The sequence below is a fragment of the Hyperolius riggenbachi genome, chromosome 6, assembly GCF_040937935.1.
Source record: "Hyperolius riggenbachi isolate aHypRig1 chromosome 6, aHypRig1.pri, whole genome shotgun sequence".
Taxonomy (NCBI): domain Eukaryota; kingdom Metazoa; phylum Chordata; class Amphibia; order Anura; family Hyperoliidae; genus Hyperolius; species Hyperolius riggenbachi.
The window spans coordinates 66,028,490-66,049,264 of NC_090651.1; the positions used below are offsets into that span (position 1 = coordinate 66,028,490).

At 43.8% G+C, this 20,775-nt stretch overlaps 1 protein-coding gene across 5 annotated transcripts in view; it reads left to right on the forward strand.

Annotated features, from left to right (window-relative positions):
* MPL (MPL proto-oncogene, thrombopoietin receptor) overlaps window positions 1-20,775 on the forward strand; it is an 80,237-nt gene that overhangs the window by 19,982 nt on the left and 39,480 nt on the right. For all 5 annotated transcript variants that reach the window (XM_068242512.1, XM_068242513.1, XM_068242511.1 and 2 more), the window contains exons 3-7: window positions 1,063-1,229; window positions 6,247-6,404; window positions 6,486-6,627; window positions 11,445-11,480; window positions 19,419-19,506. In XM_068242512.1, the coding sequence (XP_068098613.1) occupies window positions 1,063-1,229; window positions 6,247-6,404; window positions 6,486-6,627; window positions 11,445-11,480; window positions 19,419-19,506 (591 nt within the window). The remainder of the gene's footprint in view (window positions 1-1,062; window positions 1,230-6,246; window positions 6,405-6,485; window positions 6,628-11,444; window positions 11,481-19,418; window positions 19,507-20,775) is intronic.

Here is a 20,775-nt window from a genome sequence, read left to right on the forward strand (position 1 = left end):
CCATGCGGCCAAGGTTGCCAGCCTAACAGAGCCACCAGCGGGACCACAGAGGGGACTCAGAGGACAACGAGGGATCTCGCGGCCTACAAGGGGCTGGAGGCAGAGGCGTATCTAGAGGGGTGAAGGCATGGCTCATGCCATTGGCGCCACAGAAACATGAGCACTATGTCTCCTCCTGTGCTGCACCGCCATGCCTGCCCCTGTGCTGCACCCCAATGCCTGCCCCCGTGTCTCCCAGTCACTCAGACCTCAGATCATATTTACACATGTATGTAAGAAAGGATGCTGTTTTTAGGGGGGAGGGGCTCTGACCTGAGTGAGTCGGGGGGAGCGGGGGCGCAATTTCAGTGTTTGCCATAGGCTCTATATTAACCAGCTACGTCCCTGGCTGGAGGAAGCCCTGGGTAAGTGCAGATTTAAATTTTTAAGTGCTACTCAAATCTGATCCGGATGAAATCAGGATAATAGCTATTTGGATTTCATCCGGTTAAACACAAATCACCTGTGTGGCCTGTGCTTAATCTTACCTATCATGACGTCTTATTCGTCTGTCCCTCGGCACCTCCCACGATGCGCTCCAATCCGGCGTCACGTGACTAAAAACACTTCCTCCTACCGGGTTGAAGGAGGAAGTGTATAGTCACGTGATGCCAGATTGGAGCGCATCATGGGAGGCGCCGAGGGACGGATGAAGAAGACGTCATGATAGGTAAGATTAAGCCCAGGCCGCACAAGTGATTTGTGTTTAACCGGATAAAATCCAAATAGCTACTATCCAGATTTCATCCGGATTGGATTTGATCAGCACTACTGCTCAGCCTCCCTTTAAAGAGTTTTAAAAATAGACTAGTAATAAAAGAAAATAACATTTATTGGAATTTTCATCATTATCATTACCATCATGATCATTTCACCAAATATAGTCTTGCTCTTATTTTAGTGCCTGCGCGGTATACACGACAAAACATGAACTCTCTGAAAAACATGGCATTTTCATTAATTTTACCCAGGTATGTAGTTTTCAAAACATCGGCCAATGATTGACATTTCTGCTTCCTGCAGGACAGATAAAGAAGAGTGTGACGTCACAAAACAAACTGGCAATCGGACATTATATTTCTGTGAACATCACAAAGATCCCATTCTGTTCAATGAATTCCATGTTATTATCAAAGAAAAAAGCAGCAAGCAGATTCTCCATACACGCACCATCAAGGTGGAAATGTTTGGTAAGAAACTATTTACTTTCAAACGCGCATGACAAAATGTCTCAAAATTACAGCTGTAGAAAAGACACTATTCCACCACACATTAAAGTGTACCTGAGACGAGTACACTAAAAGTTTTTATACTTATTCCTCCAGCCCCATGAGCACCGATGCATCCCTCGTCATGCTCCTGAGAGTCCGGGTTTGCCTGGTATTGATCCCGGTAATCTGGCTCAGTCGTGCCAGTCAGCTCTTCTGCACATGTGCAGCCCCTCCATGCATGCGCAGAAGAGCCTGAATGGCATGGCTGGGCCAGTTACTGGGACCGATACCAGGCGAGCTGAGGCACTCGGGGGGACGGTGAGGAACGCATCAGTGCTCATGGGGCTGGAGGAGGTCCCCTGGTAAGTTTTGCCCATCTCAGGTTTCCTTTAAAGAGACTGTAACAAAAATTTCATCCTTTTTTCTACTATCCTACAAGTTCTTAAACCTAATGTGCTCTGGCTTACTGCAGCACTTTATACTATCACCATCTCAGTAATAAATCAACCTATCTTTCCCCTGTTGGATTTATCGCCCTGTGTCTGAAAGGCTGCCAAATCTTCAGTGTTGTTGATCTGTTATGCATGCCCCCTCCCCCCCTCCAGGCTCCTCTATGCACACTCCCGTGTGTGTTATTTAGATTAGGCAGCCTCCCTGCTCTCTGATATCAGTGAGAGCTGCCTCTGAGGCTGACCAGGGAGAGAGCTGCGTATAGAGTGACAGGCTGGTTGTTTCTTCTGAGCCAGGCTTTTTACAGCTTGTAAAAACAAGCTGTAACCAGGATAAATCGTCCTCTGTGAGGCTGTGAAGTGAGTTGCCTGGACATCACATGCTGAGCAATCCCAGTAACAGGCAGAGTGCTCGAGTCCTGCAGGCTCAGAAGAAACAAACAGCCTGAGGGCTCTTTTCCACTATGAAATGCGATCGCGATTGCGTTTCAATTTCCACCATGCGATTGCGGTTGAGCAACTATACTCATTATAGTCTAGCTCAATCGCATACAAAAACGCGGCAGGACGACGATTGCGCTTTGTCCAAAATCGCATCGCAATCGGATCGCACTAATGGAAATTGCTGCTGCAGTTTCCATTAGTTGAATGTACCTTGCGATTTGCGATCAGAAGCAAATCGCAAATCGCAGGCTAGTGGAAAAAGGCCCTTCAGTGGATTAGAGCTGCCGGGGAAAAGAAGCTCTGCTGACGTACTGCCGGTTTTGGCGGCCATTTTTTTTGTTTATAAACAAAGTTTATAAAACTGTTTTTAATTATGCTTGATGTGGCGGGGAGCGGCAAAATCATGACAGCGGGTACATAGGTATGTTTTTTTATTTTTTTAAATACAGATTTTTTTTTTTTTTAAATACAGATTCTCTGTAAGGGTCCTTTCACATATAGGCCGTTAAGTCGCCATGTGGTACACTCCCCCATCGCAAGGGCAATGAAAGTCTACAGAGACTTTCATTTTCACGTGATACGTTTTGCTGCACCAGAAGTAGTCACATCGCAGCAATCCTTTTGCAAAGTCATCCGTGCGTTACAGCATGATCTGTGCACACCCCACAGATTATGCAGTAATGCAAGTCTATAGCAATGCAGTGAGTGTGAACGACAGTGCGTGGTGTGCATGCGCAGACAGACAGGAATCCCGGGGACATACTTCCTGTCAGGGCCGCTTCTCTCATGAAGCAAGCGGAAATATTTGCATCAGGCACAGAGATTTAAGGGGCAGCATTTTTGTACTGTGTGTACCTTCCTGAGGAGTGGCTGGGGTGAGTAGTGTGTTTGTTACAGACTCACAGCCAGCCAGTGTGCTATTGTGTTGAGCTGCAGCATGTCATGTGAGAACATTAAATGAAGCAGAGTAAATTGTCGGGTGCTGTGCAATCATTCCAATTCAGGGGGTGGGGTGGGGTCACATCCTCACAAGTTTGCCTCAGGCAGCAAAAAGTCTAGAACTGGCCTTGCTTCATGTCCAGCAGGGAGTAAGCCACTGGCCGGGGAAGAAGGAGGGCAGGCCTATGCATATGACCCTGGCGGTGCACTCTGCCGCATGGTCACGTGTTGTGGGGACCCCATGGCAGGCTGCCATGCCATGGCATCACTGCACCGCGCAAGTGTGAAACCGCCCTAAATGCAAGCACTAGTGTCAGAGTACAGCACCACACCAAGGTGAGAGGAAGACCCAAACCAGAATTAAAGTACATGTGATATTATTGACCTACTCCCTTATGAGTTGTCCTTTTCCCTCAGAAAAGGGTTAAGATAGTTACACATGCTAGATGACACTCAGCATTTCTGGACTGTCTTGGTTGAAAATCTATGTGTATGAGTGTCCCCTGACATTGCATAAAGATCTGGCACACCAGGTCTAAGGGACTGTGAGGCAGGACCAGAGCTCTGAGGCCAGTTTTTCACAGATAGCTACAAAATCTCTTACTGGAAGGAAAAAATAGTGCAGACTGTGGTAGTTGCTGTCAACTGCCAATTAATCCAAACCACTTACGCATAAAAAAATGTGATTTATTGCACATCATAAATTCATACATCAAAGCAGTTCTTTCGAGCAAAGCCTTAATCAGGGGATAGTTTTCAAATAATAACAAATGCTAATAGTCCCCTAATTATGGCTATACATTTTTAACCCATTCTGCTCCTATGTCAGGTCCAATGTTATAAATAAAGTAAAAGTAGAAGGCTGCGCATCCCTGACCCAATACTGTACAATTGAATGGTTAATCGCTGTGGCGCACACCGCCCCCCCCTGGACTGAAATGTACGCCCGCATCCAAACAATGCAATACTGGTCTATGGAGAAATTTTAGCTTCCATCATAGTTTTGCATGCAAAAATATAATATACTGGACATCTGCACCAACGTTGAGGTAAATCTCCAGAGCAGATGTCCTAACACTAACTAACCTAAGTTAAAAGCAAATGTCTTTACCCTGGGAGCAGCTACGCTAAAATGTGCAATGTCATAAATAGTCCGACATAGGAAAAATGTCTGCCACTAATTGGAGAAGACCAAAGTGTCATACTAATGGTGCCCATTCACAGTACAATTAAAATGTTCGAATTTCCAGTTTATTCGACCAAAATAATCAAATAGAGAGGAAATCGAAAAGAATCTTTTTTTCCCGATCTAGAAAAAACGATTATTCTGTTTTTCAATAAAAATCTGATCCGACATGGTCGAAAAATCTGGGTGATTGTTTGTGAAATTGTATAGTGTATGGTAGGTTGTACGGGTGAAACTTGAAAAATTAGAATAGCGTGCTAAAGTCCATTTATTTCAGTAATTCAACTTAAAAGGTGAACCTAACACATGAAAAGCGAGACATTTTCAGCCTTTATTTGTTATAATTTTGAGCTTATGAGAACCCCAAAATTAAAATCTCCAGACCAGTAGAATATTGTGAAAATGTTCAATATTTTAGGCTCAAAGTGTCAGACTCTAATCAGCTAAATAATCCAACCTGCAAAGGGTTCCAATTTCATACATCAGTTTCACCTTTTAAAGCGGAACAGAAATAATACAAAAAACAAAGAGTTTCACTTACCTGGGGCTTCTGCCTTGTAGCCTTCCTGTCCAGTCCTCCACAATTCTCCGTTCTCCCGCCGACAGCTGCTTTCGGTTCGTGGACTCGGCAACTGCATCTGCATGCCCCGGAACATGTGTATCTTTCTCCGCAATAGTGTCCTGCGCTATTAGCGTAGGACACTAGAAAGACACACAAGGCTTGGGGCGCACATGCGCAGTTGTAAGTCAACGGTACGACAGTACCGAAAGCAGCTTTCGGCGGGAGAATGGAGAATCGTGGAGGACCGGTGCGGGACAGGAAGGCTGCAAGGGGCTGGCAGAAGCCCCAGGTAAGTGAAACTCTTTGTTTTTTGTATTATTTCAGTTCTGCTTTAAGTTGAATTACTGAAATAAATGGACTTTTGCAAAATTTGCAAAATTTTCTAATTTTTCAAGTTTCACCTGTATAAGAAAATACTCTTAGATAAACCAACTTTTTCTTCATATGCAGAAAAAATGAACATCAGTGTACGGTACTTTGAAATATTTTTTAAAAAACTAAACGGAATAATCAATCCAACTTCTCTGATCGAAAAAAAAATGAAAAAAAATAATATCCTGTATTGGCACTATTAGTCAGATGCTTTGATCGCAGCCACCCCCATCCTCAGTTGCTTTGCTGCATAATCTAAATAGTACATGGGCGCATGTGTGCTGTCACTAAGGATGAAATGGCTGAGACATTGATCCCCTCTAGCTCCACACTGCACCATGAAATACTTGTGCAAGAGCTGACGCCAGGTTGCCTCCTCACTCTTGATCTAGAGCGAGAAAGTAAAGACTCACCGGATCCCTACAGCTGCTGCACTTTCACAAACACCTATGTATTGTTTACAATCTTCTTTGAAAGACCACTTTGCTTCTTCTGCCCCTGCATTGGGCCTCAGTTTAAATGACCAGCCAGAACGTCTGTCTATACTTCTTACTTTACTATTAAAAATAATCAAATTCTCCCAGTAGAGTCTTTCGTTTCACAAGGTGACAATTTTCTTTGGCTCTGTCAAGCTATTTGTCTTTCCGTAATGCTGATTAAAAACAGAGTTTCAAATTATTGAATAGTTTTGCTGCTGCTAACGTTTGAAGGAAAACAATAAAATTATAGGCATAAAATGCTACCACATTAAATCCCCAGTCCATTGACCTATCATGAGATCCTAAGAACAAAGCAAGATCATCCACCAGGCAACCTAGGTAGGTGCCTGGGGCCTAGTGGGTGTCAAGGGGCCCACCTGCCACCTTCGTTGGCATCTCTTCACTTCAGCTTACCAAAAGGACCTACTACCTTCTCTAGGGCCCCATTACATCTTAATCCAACTCTGCCTAAAAGCTAGATTGGTTGGATGGAATGTCACATTACATGTATAACATTTATATATTTGAAGGGGTCTTCTCCAACAGCTTGTTTGTTTTGATTTAGGAATAATCCAGCATCCCAGTAATATCACAGCTACCTGGGAGGAAAGCAGAGAACAGATTCATGTCCAGTGGGTTCCCCCTCCAAAGACTGAATTTCTATTTTTTCTGCAGTATGAAGTTGAGTTTTGGTCAGTGGATTCCACAGAAAGGCAGAGCAAGGTGAATCATTCATTCTCCAATTGTTATCAAAAAAGACATAACAGTGTTAAAACTGCATCATTGCATTGTGTTTCTGCACAGATTGCACAGGGAGAAGAACTACAAGTGCTTCATCTCACACCCAGCCAACGCTACCATCTTCGTGTTCGGACCAGGTTTGATGAAAAGGCAATCTGGGGGCCGTGGTCAAAGGAGATCACATTTGAGATTCCAGAAAAAGCAGGTATTGCTGTGTTGTTATTATTTTAACTAACTGCTGGAGGTTAGTAACAAAAAAAGTAGCCCCTATGGGGTATGGAGGGGGAAGCCTCAGGATCCTAATGAGGCCTCCTCCGTCCTCTGTAATCTCGGGGATCCAGCGCTGGCTCCCCCGAAAATCCCCCCGACAAGAGCCGACAAGCACTGCACAGGTGCAGCAGTGCACTGCAATATTTGCCTTCAGGGATCCAGGCCAGGCACAGTAGCGGCTTTCTGGTGGACTCTGCTGGAAATATGAAGCCCGATTGGGGCCGCTCTGCTGCGCATGCTCGAGTCACCTCCGCAGAAGAGAAGACCAGATCGAGCTTGGCTATTACCGCCTGAGCCCGAATGGAAAGCCTCTACTGCATTAGCACTGGATCGTGGCAGGTAAATATTTACCTCCCCAGTGTTGAAGCCTCGTTAGGATCCAGAGTCCCCCCAAGGTAAGTACCCTCCAGGGGCTGTTTTTGTCATTACATGTTTACACTTCAGCCCGCAGGTGTTTTCACCTTTAGGACGGAAGCAATTTGTCAGCGCTCCTCCCATTCAATCACCGATAACTGTATCACTACTCATCACATGTAAATGATCTACTTGATATCTTTTTTTTTTTTGCCACAAATTAAGCTTTTAATGCGCGATACTTTCTTTCAGTAATTACTTTATTTTCTATGCATTTTATAGGCAAATCATAAAAAGAAAAGAAAAAATATACTATTTTTCCAATTCCATCCCCTATAGTTTTAAAATAAGCAATGCTACTATAAATAAAATCCACCCATTTTATTTGCCTATTAGTGCCGACTATCACAACATTTAAAGAGACTCTGAAGTCTAATTTTTTACTAGTTTTTTTTTTATGTAATCTTGTTTAGCATTATAGCCTTACTTGAATCGCCACAATCCCACCGCAAAAGGAGTGTTTTTTTCATAGGGAAAACAACCTGCAAAGTTCCACGACTTTGCAGGTTGCAGATCATGCTGCCCTAGAGAGGCAGAGCTTTGAGCTGTAGCTCTGCCTCTCCGCAATCAATCTTCATGGATCTCCACCTCCTCCCCGCCCCTCTCAGTGAAAGAAGACGGAGATCGGCGGGAGGAGGGATGGAGGGTGGGAGGATGCGGCGATCCGCAGGGATTGACTGCCGAGGAGGCAGAGCTACAGCTCAAAGCTCTGCCTCTTCTAGGAAGTAAAGCCCTGCGAGCCTGGGAGCTTTGCAGGGCTTTTCCTCTCTGAAGAAACACTCGGTTTGCGTCGGTATTGCTGCGCTATAATTGCTTAGCAAGATTGCATTAAAAAAACTAGTAAAATAAGACTTCAGAGTCTCTTTAAATTATTTAAATTGTGTTCCTAGTACAATGTATGGCAACAATATAATATGTGGAAATAAAGGTGTATTTTTTCTGTTTTGGGTTTTTTTTTTTTGTGTCCCATCAATTTTAAGCCCTTATGCACTAAAATAACAGTAATATACCCTCATAACATACAGTATTGCCCATAATTATTCATACCCCTGGCAAATTTTAACTTAAAGTTACTTTTATTCAACCACCAAGTAATTTTTTGACAGGAAATTACATAAGTGTCTCCCAAAAGATAATAAGACGATGTGTAGGAGGCATTATGGTGAAAAAAACCCACATTTCTCAGCTTTCATTTACATTTGAGTAAAAAGTGCCCAGTCCAAAATTATCCATACACTTCACAAACTGTCACAGGCTGTGGGAAAAGCCAAAGTTCTATTTCATTCCAAATAGTCAAAGCTGTCCTGAAGCATCCAAATTACAGTGATTAATTGGGAACAGCTGTTTTAATCAACTCAGCAGGTGAAAAACAGCAGCTCTCTGCAGTTGCTTTGTGGACAGTCATGGCTAAGACAAAGGAGCTCAATGAGGAGGACCTACGGATGTGCGTTGTGGCTGCTCACAAGTCAGGAAAGTGCTAAAAGGCCATTTGTAAATATTTTCAAGTTCCAGTGGCTACAGCGCAGAGTATTATTAAAAAATACAAGATGTTCCGCACTGTGGAAAATCTTAGAGGATGTGGTCGGAAGCCAAAAGTGACACCTGTGCTGGTCAGGAAGTTAGTGAAAGAGGTGAAGAAGAATCCAAGGATCACCACCAAGGCCATCCTGGTAAATCTGGGCTCTGCTGGTGGTAAATGTCTCAAGGCAGACAATCCAAAGGACACTGCACACTGCTGGGTTCCATGGATGCAGACCAAGGAGGATGCCACTTTTCCAGATAAGGCACACAAAAACTGGCTTGACCTTTGCAAATGCTCATCTGGACAAAAAAGAAGACTTCTGTGTTAAAAATTGAATTGTTTGGTCACAATAATGTTTCCTTCATTTTGTGTAAAAAAAGGAGAAGCCTTCAACCCGAAGAACACCATCCCCAATGTCAAACATGGTGGTGGGAACCTAATGCTTTGGGGGTGTTTTTCAGCTGATGGACCAGGGGACCTAATCACAGTAAACACAAATTCTCAGTGACAACACCAGATAGTCTGCAGATAAACTTGGCCTTGGGCACCAGTGGGCATTTCAGCATGACAATGACCCAAAACACACAGCAAAAGTGATGAAGAACTGGCTAGCAGACAACAGCATTAATGTTTTGGAGTGGCCCAGCCAGGGTCCTGACTTGAATCCAATTGAGGATCTGTGGAGAGGGCTAAAGATCAGGGTGATGTCAAGAAGACCCTACAACCTGAAAGATTTGGAACTCATTGCTAAAGTTGAATAGGCAAAAATAGCTGTAGAGACCTGCAAAAAGCTGGTCTGCAATTTTAGAAAGCGTTTGATTGCTGTAATAGCCAGTAAAGGCTTTTATATTGATTATTAAAAAGGAAATTAATAATTTTGGACTAGACACTTTTTGCTCGAATGTAAATTAAAGCTGAGAAATGTGTTTATTTCCACAATAATGCCTCTTGTACATTGTCTTATTATCTTTTGGGAGACACCTGTCATTTCCCTTCAAAAAAGTACTTGCTGGTTGAATAAAAGTAACTTAAAGTCAAAATTTGCCAGGGGTATGAATAATTATGGGCAGCATTGTACATTTAAAAGAAAGCTGAGTCCCTATGGATTTATTTATTTATTTCATCTATTTGCTTGGTAACTAGGGTGAGGACTTAGAAAGGGATTCAGTATATAATTTTTTTGTAGTAAAATAAATCTGTGGTGTGTGTAATTTAACTTTTCGTCACTAGATGGCGCTAAAAACACTCCCTGGAAGTGTTACCAGGAAGGTTTTTTTTTCCCGTTCATTTACGTTCATTCTCATGAATTACATGGCCTCAATCGGGGTCATGCCCATTCATTGGAGGCACTGCGATTGGTTTGAGGAATCTTTGCCTCCCTTCCCCAACCACCAACATGGAAATATTGCCGCATGCACCCGCCGCTTAAACACTGGACGAGAATACTCATCCAGTTAGACTTGAGCAGCGCCAATCGGGACGAGAGTACTCATCCAGACAGGCTGAAGTGGTTAAGCCTTTTAGCTTGGGAATCAGCCGCATCCGCCACTGCCCCCCCGCCCCCGTGTATAAATGAGCCCCCCCATGTATGCATTTATACATTATCTGTCCTATGCTGCCCTCCGTGCAGTTCCCATCCTTCTCTGGGACCCCGTTCCTCCATTTGCACTATACAAGCCGCCGGCATATAGCACGCGATATAGTGCAAATGGAGGAGCGGGATTCTGAAGACAGATGGGCACTGCGTGTGGGCGACATAGGACAGGTGATGTGTAAATGCACACATGGGGCACATTTATATACTGGGGAACAGCGCTGGGGGTTTACCGCTCAGCACCCGATCGATCACAACGGCCTGTCTTCTTGCAGCATGTCAGATTAATGCATGCAACAAATTTTGGCCTGAAATTGATCTCATTGTCAATCGGGCATGCTCTTAGCGGCACCGATTTTTATGTGATTCGAAAATAATTATCGAATCGGATGGTCGGACTGCCACCAAATCGAGTAATGTATGGCAACCTTAAGAGACTGTCAAAGACCTTCCAGAGAGATAGGAGGATATTCAGTAGAGAGTGACGCCCTTTATGCTTATACATGAAAGTATCTGTAAGAGTAAAATGTTGTCAACAGTATCTAATGCTGATGACAAATCAAAAAGTATGAATAATGGCCTTTAGATTTAGCAATAAGATCTTTGGCTACTTTAGTAAGAGCTGTATCCGTGGAGTGGTTCGCGCAAAAGCCAGACTGGAATTGATCAAGCAGGGAGTTAGCAGATAAATAATAACTTAGTTCAGCATGTACTGTATATAGCGCTCATGTAATTTAGGTTCAAATGGGAGAAATGAAACAGGGCAGTAGTTGGCAAGTGCAGTTGGATCTAGAAGTAGTGGTGTCACACAGCTATTCTGAGTGATTGATGAAAAATGCCAGTGATCGAATCTGCCGGGAATCAAACTGAAAACTTGATAAATGTGGCTACCTTCCCCACACACAAACACAATTTTATTTAATGGAAGAATGTACATTAAAATAACCACATAACAAACCCTGTGTATAACTGTGGAGAGGGGTTGGTATCTACTAAAAAATATTATATTGTTTATACGGCCGCCCTTGTACACATACGGGAGCAGGGAAGTGAAGATGAAGAGGGTCCCAGCTTGCAGTGGTGTGGTCAAGGAGACTACGGGATACGTCTTGAGCACTACTTAGGTAAGTATCTAACATTCCCTTTTTTTTCCTCACAGGGTTAATTTAAATATTATTTATGATACATTTTTGTGTTAACAATTTAAATATGACTTTTACAGGCAAAGCAGGGGATCGAAAGACCTCTATCCAGAATGGTAAGGAAAATGTTTGTATCAGAATCAGAAATCAGAATCAGAATCAGAAATCTTTATTTCGCCAAGCATGACATGGATCCATGCCCGGAATTGGTTTTGGCACAGTACAGTACAGGTGGCTCGAGAAAAGAAGAACAAGACAGATAGAAAAAACAAGCTAGCAGACATCAACAGTTACATTTTACATCAGTTACATTATACATCACAATCCCAATGTGACATTAGATTCCCCCAGTTAGTCACGTGGGCCGGTTGCCTGGTTTTCTGTGACTCTGCCCGGTCTGCAGCTCATTTGGATTGCCCTGATGGGAGTATGTGGAGGGAATTAAGGAGGCTGACAGCCGTGGGGAAGAATGAGTTGCTGTGTCTAGTGGTCTTTGTGGCAATGGCACATAGCCTCCGCCCCAGTGGAAGCAGCCTGAAGTAGCGGTGGCCTGGGTGTGAGGGGTCATTAGCAATCCTCAGTGCCCTAGATCGCAGTCTCTTTTTATGTAAGATGGCAAGTGAGGGGAGGGAGCACCCAATGATCCTCTCCGCCGACCTGATGACTCTCTGAAGTCTGTTCCTGTCGTTGGTGGTGGCGCCAGCATACCAGACTAAGATGGAAGAGCAGAGAATCGATTCGATGGTGGCGGAGTAGAAGCTAGTCAGAATCTCTCGGGACGTGCCAAACTTCCTCAGCTGGCGGAGGAAGTACAGTCTCTGCTGGGCTTTCCGCTGGGTGGCAGTGATGTTAGTCGTCCATCTGAGATCACTGGAGATGGTCGTGCCCAGAAGTCGGGCGCAGGGAACCCTAGCTACCTCAGTGCCATCAATGTAAATTGGAGGTGGGGCGGGAGCCGACTTCCTGAAATCAACGATTAGCTCAACTGTTTTCGCAGTGTTGAGCACTAGCCTGTTCTCCTTGCACCAGTTGCAGATTCTCACCACCTGCTGATGGTACTCCTCGACATTATCCTTCGTGATAAGGCCAACAATGGTGGTGTCATCAGCGAATTTGATGACCTTGACAGAGTCTGTCTCGGATCTGCAGTTATTTGTGTAAAGGGAGAACAGCAGTGGAGACAGGACGCAGCCTTGAGGAGCACCTGTGTTCGTGGTCCTTGGTTGTGAGCAAATGTCGCCCAGCCTGACGACTTGGGACCTATTGGTGAGAAAGTCTGTGATCCAAAGGCGTAGGCTTGGGTGGGCGCCGAGTGCGACCAGATCATCCTGGAGAATGCGTGGGCAGATGGTATTAAACGCTGAGCTGAAGTCCAGGAGTAGTATTCTGGCGTACGCATCTGGTCTGTCAAGGTGGTCGTTGATGAACTCCAGGCAGATATTTATTGCATCATCTGTGGACCTGTTCGCCCTGTAGGCGAACTGGTAAGGGTCAAGGAGGGGCGTAGTGGAGTGCTTCAGGGAGGACAGGACTATGCGCTCCAGGGTTTTCATGATAACAGATGTCAGGGCCACAGGCCTAAAATTATTAAGGTCGACGGCCCCCTGCTTTTTGGGAACAGGTATGATAGTGGACCTCTTGAAGCATGCGAGGACCTTGCCTTCTTTTAGTGACATCGTGAACATAGCGGAGAGGATGGGAGCAAGTTGCCGTGAGCAGGTTTTCAGGCAAGCAGGAGAAAAGCCATCAGGGCCGGAGGCTTTCCTGGCATTCAGAGTTGATAGGAGTTGCAGGACCTCAGCCTCACTGACCTCAGAGGGAGAGGGTGATCTCGGGGTGTTTACAGTGGACGGAGAGGGGGCAGGAGATTCCAGGTGCCTCTCCGGACTCTCCGTTCTCTCGAACCTACAGTAGAATTTACTAAGTTCTTCAGCAAGTTCCAGGCTGGGTGCTGCATGTTGGGGGGGGAGGCTTGTAGTTTGTGGCAGCCTTAAGCCCCTTCCATACAGCACGTGAGTTATTCGAGCGCAGGTTGTGTTTAATCCTCTCAGCGTACTTCCTTTTGGCAACTCTCAGCTCCCGATTTAGATCATTCCTTGCCCTTCTGTAGTCCTCCTGGCTGCCAGACTTGTGTGCGGCTTCCTTGCTCCTCCGCAGTTGCCGTAGCTTGTTGGTGAACCACGGTTTGTTGTTCGGGTACAACTTGAAGGATTTTGTTGGTACACACGAATCCTCGCAGGAACTGATGTATGAGGCGATGTTGTCCGCCCACTCATCCAAGTTTGGCGCTTCCAGGGACTTCCAGTCAGTGCAGTCGAAACAAGCTTGTAGTTGCAGCTTGGCCTCGTCCGACCACACTTTGACGGACTTGAGGGTCGGTTTTGCTGAGTGAAGTGTATCTCACTTAAAGGGAATCTGAAGTGAAAATAAACTTATGAGATAATGATTTATATGTGTAGTACAGCTAAGATAGAACATTAGCAGCACAGATAGGAGTCTCATATTGTTTCCAGTACAGGAAGAGTTAAGAAATTTCAATTGTTATCTATGCAAAATAGTCTCTCTGAGCTCTCTGACTGAGCTTGGGTTGCTGTTTTCTGGAGCACTTCTACATCAAAGAGTAAGATTTAGATATGATTTTTACTGTAGGGAAGTTGAAAGGGTCATTAGCTACGCTTGTTTTATCATTTAAAATACAGAGTGGGGCTCGTAATTCCAGATAAGACAGAATTATGTAATGTTATATAAAAAAGCTATATATCTAAAAATTAAAATATGAGATTTTCTTTGCTACTAATGTTCTATTAATTATGATCAGTGCTACACATACAAATCATTACATCATCAGTTTTTTTTTTCACTTCAGTGTCACTTTAAGCAGTTGAGTCCCGTATTTATAGAAAGTCATTGGCAGGCAGCAGCTTCTTACATCAGATCTCTCCATTGAGGGCCCTTTTCCTCTATCGCGAATTCGCATGCGTTTGCCGCATGCAAATTCGCATAGCCAATACAAGTGAATGGGACTGTTTCCACTTGTCAGGATTTCTGAGCGTTTTCGTCTGCGTCAAAAATTCGCATGGCAGAGCCATCAGAATTTGCATACCGCATGCGAATTCGCATGGAATCAATTGAAAAGCACACAGGCACTGCCATGGTTAAATTCGCATACAGCGTCGTTCATGCAAATTTACATAAAAATGTGCATGAAAATTCGCATACAACCGCATGCGAAATTCGCATCCGCATGCAAATTTTTTCCGCAGCGATTCGCACCGCACAAGTGGAAATGGGCCCTAAAACTCCAAAAGAAAAAGGAAGTAGTGCATCAACCTCCAAATAGCGCCAGCACAGAGCTCTTTGCATATGTAAATCTCCTGGCTCAAAACACCTGGATACGTTTTTGATCCAGCAGATTTACATATGCAAATAAAACTGTGACTTCGCTATGTGGAGGTGGATGAAATACTTCCTCTTTCTTTTGGATTTTTGATTGAGAGGTCCGGGAATACATTGACTGGTGGTGATATTACCTACAGTAAATGAAGGGAAATTCCATGCTTGTATGAAATGAGTTTGATGGCAATTTTATGGCATTTGTTTTTTAGCGAAACTATTTTGCATGCAAATAGTGTGCTAGATGTATTTTTATTATTAAATGTATCATCCTGATTTAAAACTTCTTGCTATTATTAAATGCGATGAAGCGCTTCCACTTTATGGAAAAAAAATTGCTGTCAGGGTAAGAGTTAAAGGGACACCGAGCAGTGCAGAAACTATGGAAAGATGCATATCATTTTAAAGCTCTCTTTCTCCTCTTTCCAATGATATATAAACCGCCGCCCTACGCCTTTTAGTTTTCGCTATTTTCGCGATTGAAATTGCCGCGGCCGCGAAAATAGAGAAAACTAAAAGGCGTAGGGCGACCATTTAGGTGTCGCCAGAAAGAGGAGAAAGAGAGCTTTAAAATTATATGCATCTTTCCATAGTTTGTGCACTGCTCGGAGTCCCTTTAAGTGCATCAAAAACTCAGTCTGGCCTCAGGAATGGCTGAAACCATTGCATTGCTTTATGCATTTTGGCTATGTTCGCTGTATGCTTTATTGATATGTGGGCTGGTTTGTTAGAGCAACATAATTTGTTGCTTAAAGAGACTCTGAAGTCTTTTTTTTCACTGATTTTTTTATATCAGCCTGTTAAGAGTAAATGCCTAAGTGAAATCGCTGCATCCCCGTGGCAGAGGAGTGATTTATTACACTGAAAGCGACCTGCAAATTTCTACGACTGTGCAGGTCGCAGATCATCCTGCCCTGGCTTGCAGGGCTTTTCTTTCTGGAGAGGCTGAGTTTTGAGCTGTAGCTCAGCCTCTCCGCAATCAATCTCCGTGGGTCTCCGCCTCCTCTCCGCCCCTCTCAGTGAAAGAAGACTGAAAGGGGCGGGGAGAGGCGACAATCCGCAGGGATTGACGGCGGAGGAGGCAGAGCTACAGTCTAAAGCTCTGCCTCTGTGAGGAAGTGAAGCCCTGCGAGCCTGGGAGCAGGGCTAATCCTCAGTAATAAATCTGTCATTTGCAGAGAGGATGCAGCGATTTCACTTAGGCATTAACTCTTAACAAGCTGATATGAGAAAATAAGGGAAAAAAAACAGACTTCAGAGTCTCTTTAATAAGTGATCTGAGGGGTCAGAGGTGGTGAACATTTTTAAATGTACCTGAGGCAACATGTGACATGATGAGATAAACATGTGTATGTACAGTGCAAAACATTAAAGGAATACTTTTAGGGGGGTCGGGGACACACACGTTACACCTAGTCTGCAGTAATCAATTAAGCAGAGGCTGAGCAAATTCAGCCAGTCGTTGGAGAGGGTTTCAGTTGCATATAGACAATGGCTATATGGCCAGCAGGGGGCACCAGCGTGCAGGATATTCCCTCTCATCTGCCCCCCTCCTTGTGCACCATTGTTTTTAATTTTATTGTAGATTCGCATGCAGTTTAGTTAGGAGTGTGTGTGCACTTCTTATTGGCTTACAAGCAGCCTGCAGGCTTTATATAAGCAGCAGAGAACTGTTTGGGAAGTGAGTATTTCCCTTTGTGTGTTTGGTAAGTCTCAGAGCAGTTGGGGACAGGCTCCTGGGGGTGGCAGCTCCAGGGCTTGGCTGCGCTCACATATGGTGTTGCATACTGGTTCTGGAGCCCCGGGCAGTGAGAGTTCCTGGGGCCCCAGGCTGGCTTGTGCACCATTGTTTTTAATTTTATTGTAGATAGAAAAAGGTCAACAGTTCATGTATTTTCATTTAGTGACACTTAATAGGCTGCCACTGAGCAAAGACAACAAAACATCCAATCTACTTTGTAAATGATTAAATATGAAATAAAACCATGGGATATCTTAAAGGAGTTCTGTGGAGTAGAAAAAAAAACCTGCCATTTACCTGGTGGTTTCTATCAGCCCCCTGTAGCTCTCATGTCCCGTACTGTCCTCCTCCGATCACCCATTTCCCACCGCCGGTCCCGGTACAATTTACAGTATCCAGATGATCAACTGCAGCTGCATGGCCGTGGCCACGCACGTGCTTGCTCCCGCTGCGTCGTCGGGAGCTAACTACGCAGACGCAGTACAAGAAATTGAGGATTGTAGGAGGACGGCATGGGACATTACAGCCTCAGGGGGCAGATAGAAGCCCGAGGTAAGTGTCAGTTTTTGTTCTTTTATCTGATCCACAGAACTCCTTTAAAAAAAAGGTCATTTTTAGGAGTAGGAGGTTAAATACAATTTCTCTCATGAGTTTATTTTCACCTCAAGTTCACTTTAAGAATTTGCCTAGGAAAGACTAGCTAGAGTACCTTTCCAGCAATGTTTGGTCTTATAACAAGTCCATTAGAAATGTATTATTGAGGCTTTGTCAGAGCAAAAGTACTAAAAGTACTCGGTTTAAAAGCATCATGTCTATATAGCCATAGCAGAACTCAATAAGCCCTGTTATAGTAACAGGCTATTTCTAATCTGAAGAAGTAGCAGTAGGGTATTGTACCGTGTTAGCCTTCAGTAAAAGCAAGAAGTTTTAAATCATTAAATATTTTGGCTAACTAAAAATGAATAAGAAAAAAACAAACTTTCGGCCCTGCAGCCTTCAAAATCCGATCGGATTTCCCAATTTTTTTCGATTTAAATCGATCCGGAATGCCAGATATTTCTCTTCAATTTCTAGTAAAGATTGTATGGTGTGTGTTGGATTTGTTAAAGAGAACCCGAGGTGGGTTTGAAGAATATTATCTGCATACAGAGGCTGGATCTGCCTATACAGCCCAGCCTCTTTTGCTATCCCAAACCCCCCTAATGTCCCCCTGCACTCTGCAATCCCTCATAAATCACAGCCACGCTGCTGACAAACAGCTTGTCAGAGCTGGCTGTGTTTATCTCTATAGTGTCAGTCTGCTGCTCTCCCCGCCTCCTGCAGAACTCCGGTCCCCGCCTGCATCCCTTCCCTCCCTGCTGATTGGAGGGAAGGGACGGGGGTAGGGACCGGAGCTATGCAGGAGGCAGGGAAGCAGCTGAGACTGACACTACAGATGTAAACACAGCCTCACAGCATGGCTGTGATTTATGAGGGATTGCAGAGTGCAGGAGGACCTTAGGGGGGTTTGGGATAGCAACAGAGGCTGGGCTGTATAGGCAGATCAAGCCTCTGTATGCAGATAACATTCTTTAAACACACCTCGGGTTCTCTTTAATATACACAGCCTAGCAATTTTCTCTGAGTTTCCAATCATTTTTATCATAATTGAGGAAAAAATTGAACATAGGTATGTGGTACATTGGTCATATTTTTGAAATGTTACAATCAGTCAGACTGATTGCAATTCTTAAATTGAACAGATATTTAAAAAATTGAATGGTGTGTGGCCACCTTAAGGGAATATGTAGACACAATGTTTCAAACCATGTATAAGAATACAATAGCCCTCCTTTTCTGATGCCTAACTCTAGACTCAACACACACCATTCAATCTTGGTCGTACAGATTTACCAAATCTATGTAGTATAAGGGCCAACAGATTGAAAATACCTTGAATGATTGATTGGATAAGCTCTTATACTACATGAAAGCGGTAAGATTGAACAACCAAGATTGTACGGTGTGTGTTGAGAGTTAGGGCTTGCTCACATCTAAGGCGTTTTGCGTTTTTTTAATGTGCCGGCGATTTTCAATATCGCTCTTAAAGCACTTGTGCAATGATTCCCTATGAGAGAGGTCACATATGAGTGGTTAGTTTCCGATCCGCATAGCAAAGCGATGCATGCACCATTTTCTGAGTATTTTTGTTCAATGGCAGGTATAGGGACATCGCAGAGCGCTTGAAAAAGCGCTTGGTATAGCAACTTCCCCAGCGCTTTTAAGAGTAATTGTATATATTCTTTTCCGGGTCAAAGAATTCACTTCCTGACTTGCGTCAGGAAATGAAAAAACAAATCTCTTTACAAAAGCGCTTTATACAAAATCACAGCGCGCTCAGCTAAGCACCAGGAGGAGAAAAAAAACCATGGAAAAAAAATCCGCTGTTAGCGATTTCAATTTTAGATGTGCACAAAGCCTAACCTCCACCCTGGACAAATGCTTCTATCCTGACGCTAATACCCCCCACTCCATCCTGCTATCCACTTACGTTAAACTCTTAATTTCCCTGACTGATACTCACCTTTTGTCACCTTTGTCATTTTGGGCCATAAGCAATTCACTTTTTCTCCTAAGTTTTTTTCCTAGGAGAAAAGTTTTCATCTTCTCTTTCAAAAATATTTTTGCATTCTGCAATTTAAAAAAAGTACTAAAAAGTAGCTGAAAAAGTACTGCCAAAATGAGTATTTGCTAGCTTGCTCATGGGTTAAAGGGCATTTTATTGATAAGATCGGAAAATATCACCTAGGAGAAAACTTAGGAGTAAAGTGAATTGCATATGGGCCTCTGGCTCTTCTGTTGATGCACATGTTGTAGCTGGGTTTTCTTTACTGAGGTCTGTCCTAATTATGCAATTGATGTTTGTGTCCCTTTTCTACAGGGTGGGAAGTACTGGTAATCAGTTTAAGTTTGCTGGGTATCCTGGCAGTGATTTTATGCCTATGCTGTAAGTTTCCTACCTTGTACAGGTGAGTGATAGTTTATTTGCATGGCACTCATAACCCAGCACTGCCATAGAAATCAAAATATCTGTTGCTTAAAGTGGAACTCCAGTGAAAATAATGTAATAAAAAAGTGCTTCATTTTTACAATAATTATGTATAAATGATATAGTCAGTGTTTGCCTATTGTAAAATCTTTCTTCTCCCTGATTTACATTCTGACATTTATCACATGGTGACATTTTTACTGCTGGCAGGTGATGTCAGTGGAAGGAGGGGCTTCTTGCTCTTTTGGCAGTTGGAAACAGCTGTAAATAGCTAATATTTCCCACAATGCAACAAGGCTCCCACAGTGTGATGTCATGTCAAAAAACAACCATTTTTTTGATGGGAGGGTTGATGGGTTGGGGCACAGAGTGTGTTACTGTAAATTTTGGGAGATTTTTGGCGAAAAGGAGTTGTCAGGATGTGGACGGAGCTAACCGTTAAGAAACTCTGTGCTCTATACAGTGCTGCAGAAGATGTCAGTGCTACATAAATATACAATCATAATATGGTAGGACATTGGACTATGACTATAGTACAATTAGATTGTGAGCTCCTCTGAGGACAGTCAGAAAAGGGGGACATACAAAAAAGGGGGATGCATAGGAGGGGAGGGGGGGGGGGGTAAAGAGGTAGAGGCACAAGACAGTGAGCATGGTGGGTGGGAAGAAATGGAAGAAAAACCTGTCACCAGGATTGCAGACATCAACAGTGCTGTTTGGCAAGGACATGCTGTTATAAGAAGCCAGTAAAATCTGAAAAGAGGAAAGGGTCATGATGGAAGACAACATGGTGGGAGGGGGAGCTGGGAAAAGAGATAAGATTACTTGCAATCAACCTAATCTAAATTGCCTGGAGCTTACTTCTTTGCTCAATACAGAACTAGGCTGTCAGTACCTGTATCACTGGCTTCTGTAACAGCAGACTGCCCTGCATTATTGATTATAATTACCCTGATCAGGATAAGTAATCAATAGTCTAGGGCACTCTATTATTACAGCAGCCAGTGCACATGGCTACTAATGACAGGCAACTTCTGAAGCACTAAACATATCCTGTCTCCTCTCCCTGCTAATGTCCCAGCTGCAGCACAGCAATCATTCTCTCCACTCACCCTGCTGCTCAGCACATTCACTCACTGCAGGCTGTGTGTAGAGAGCGAGGAAACACATTGCCCTCGGGACAGGAAGGGGAGGGGTTCTACATCTAGTGCAGGAAGTAGTACAGTCCCATGCACTGCCTGCCGCTATT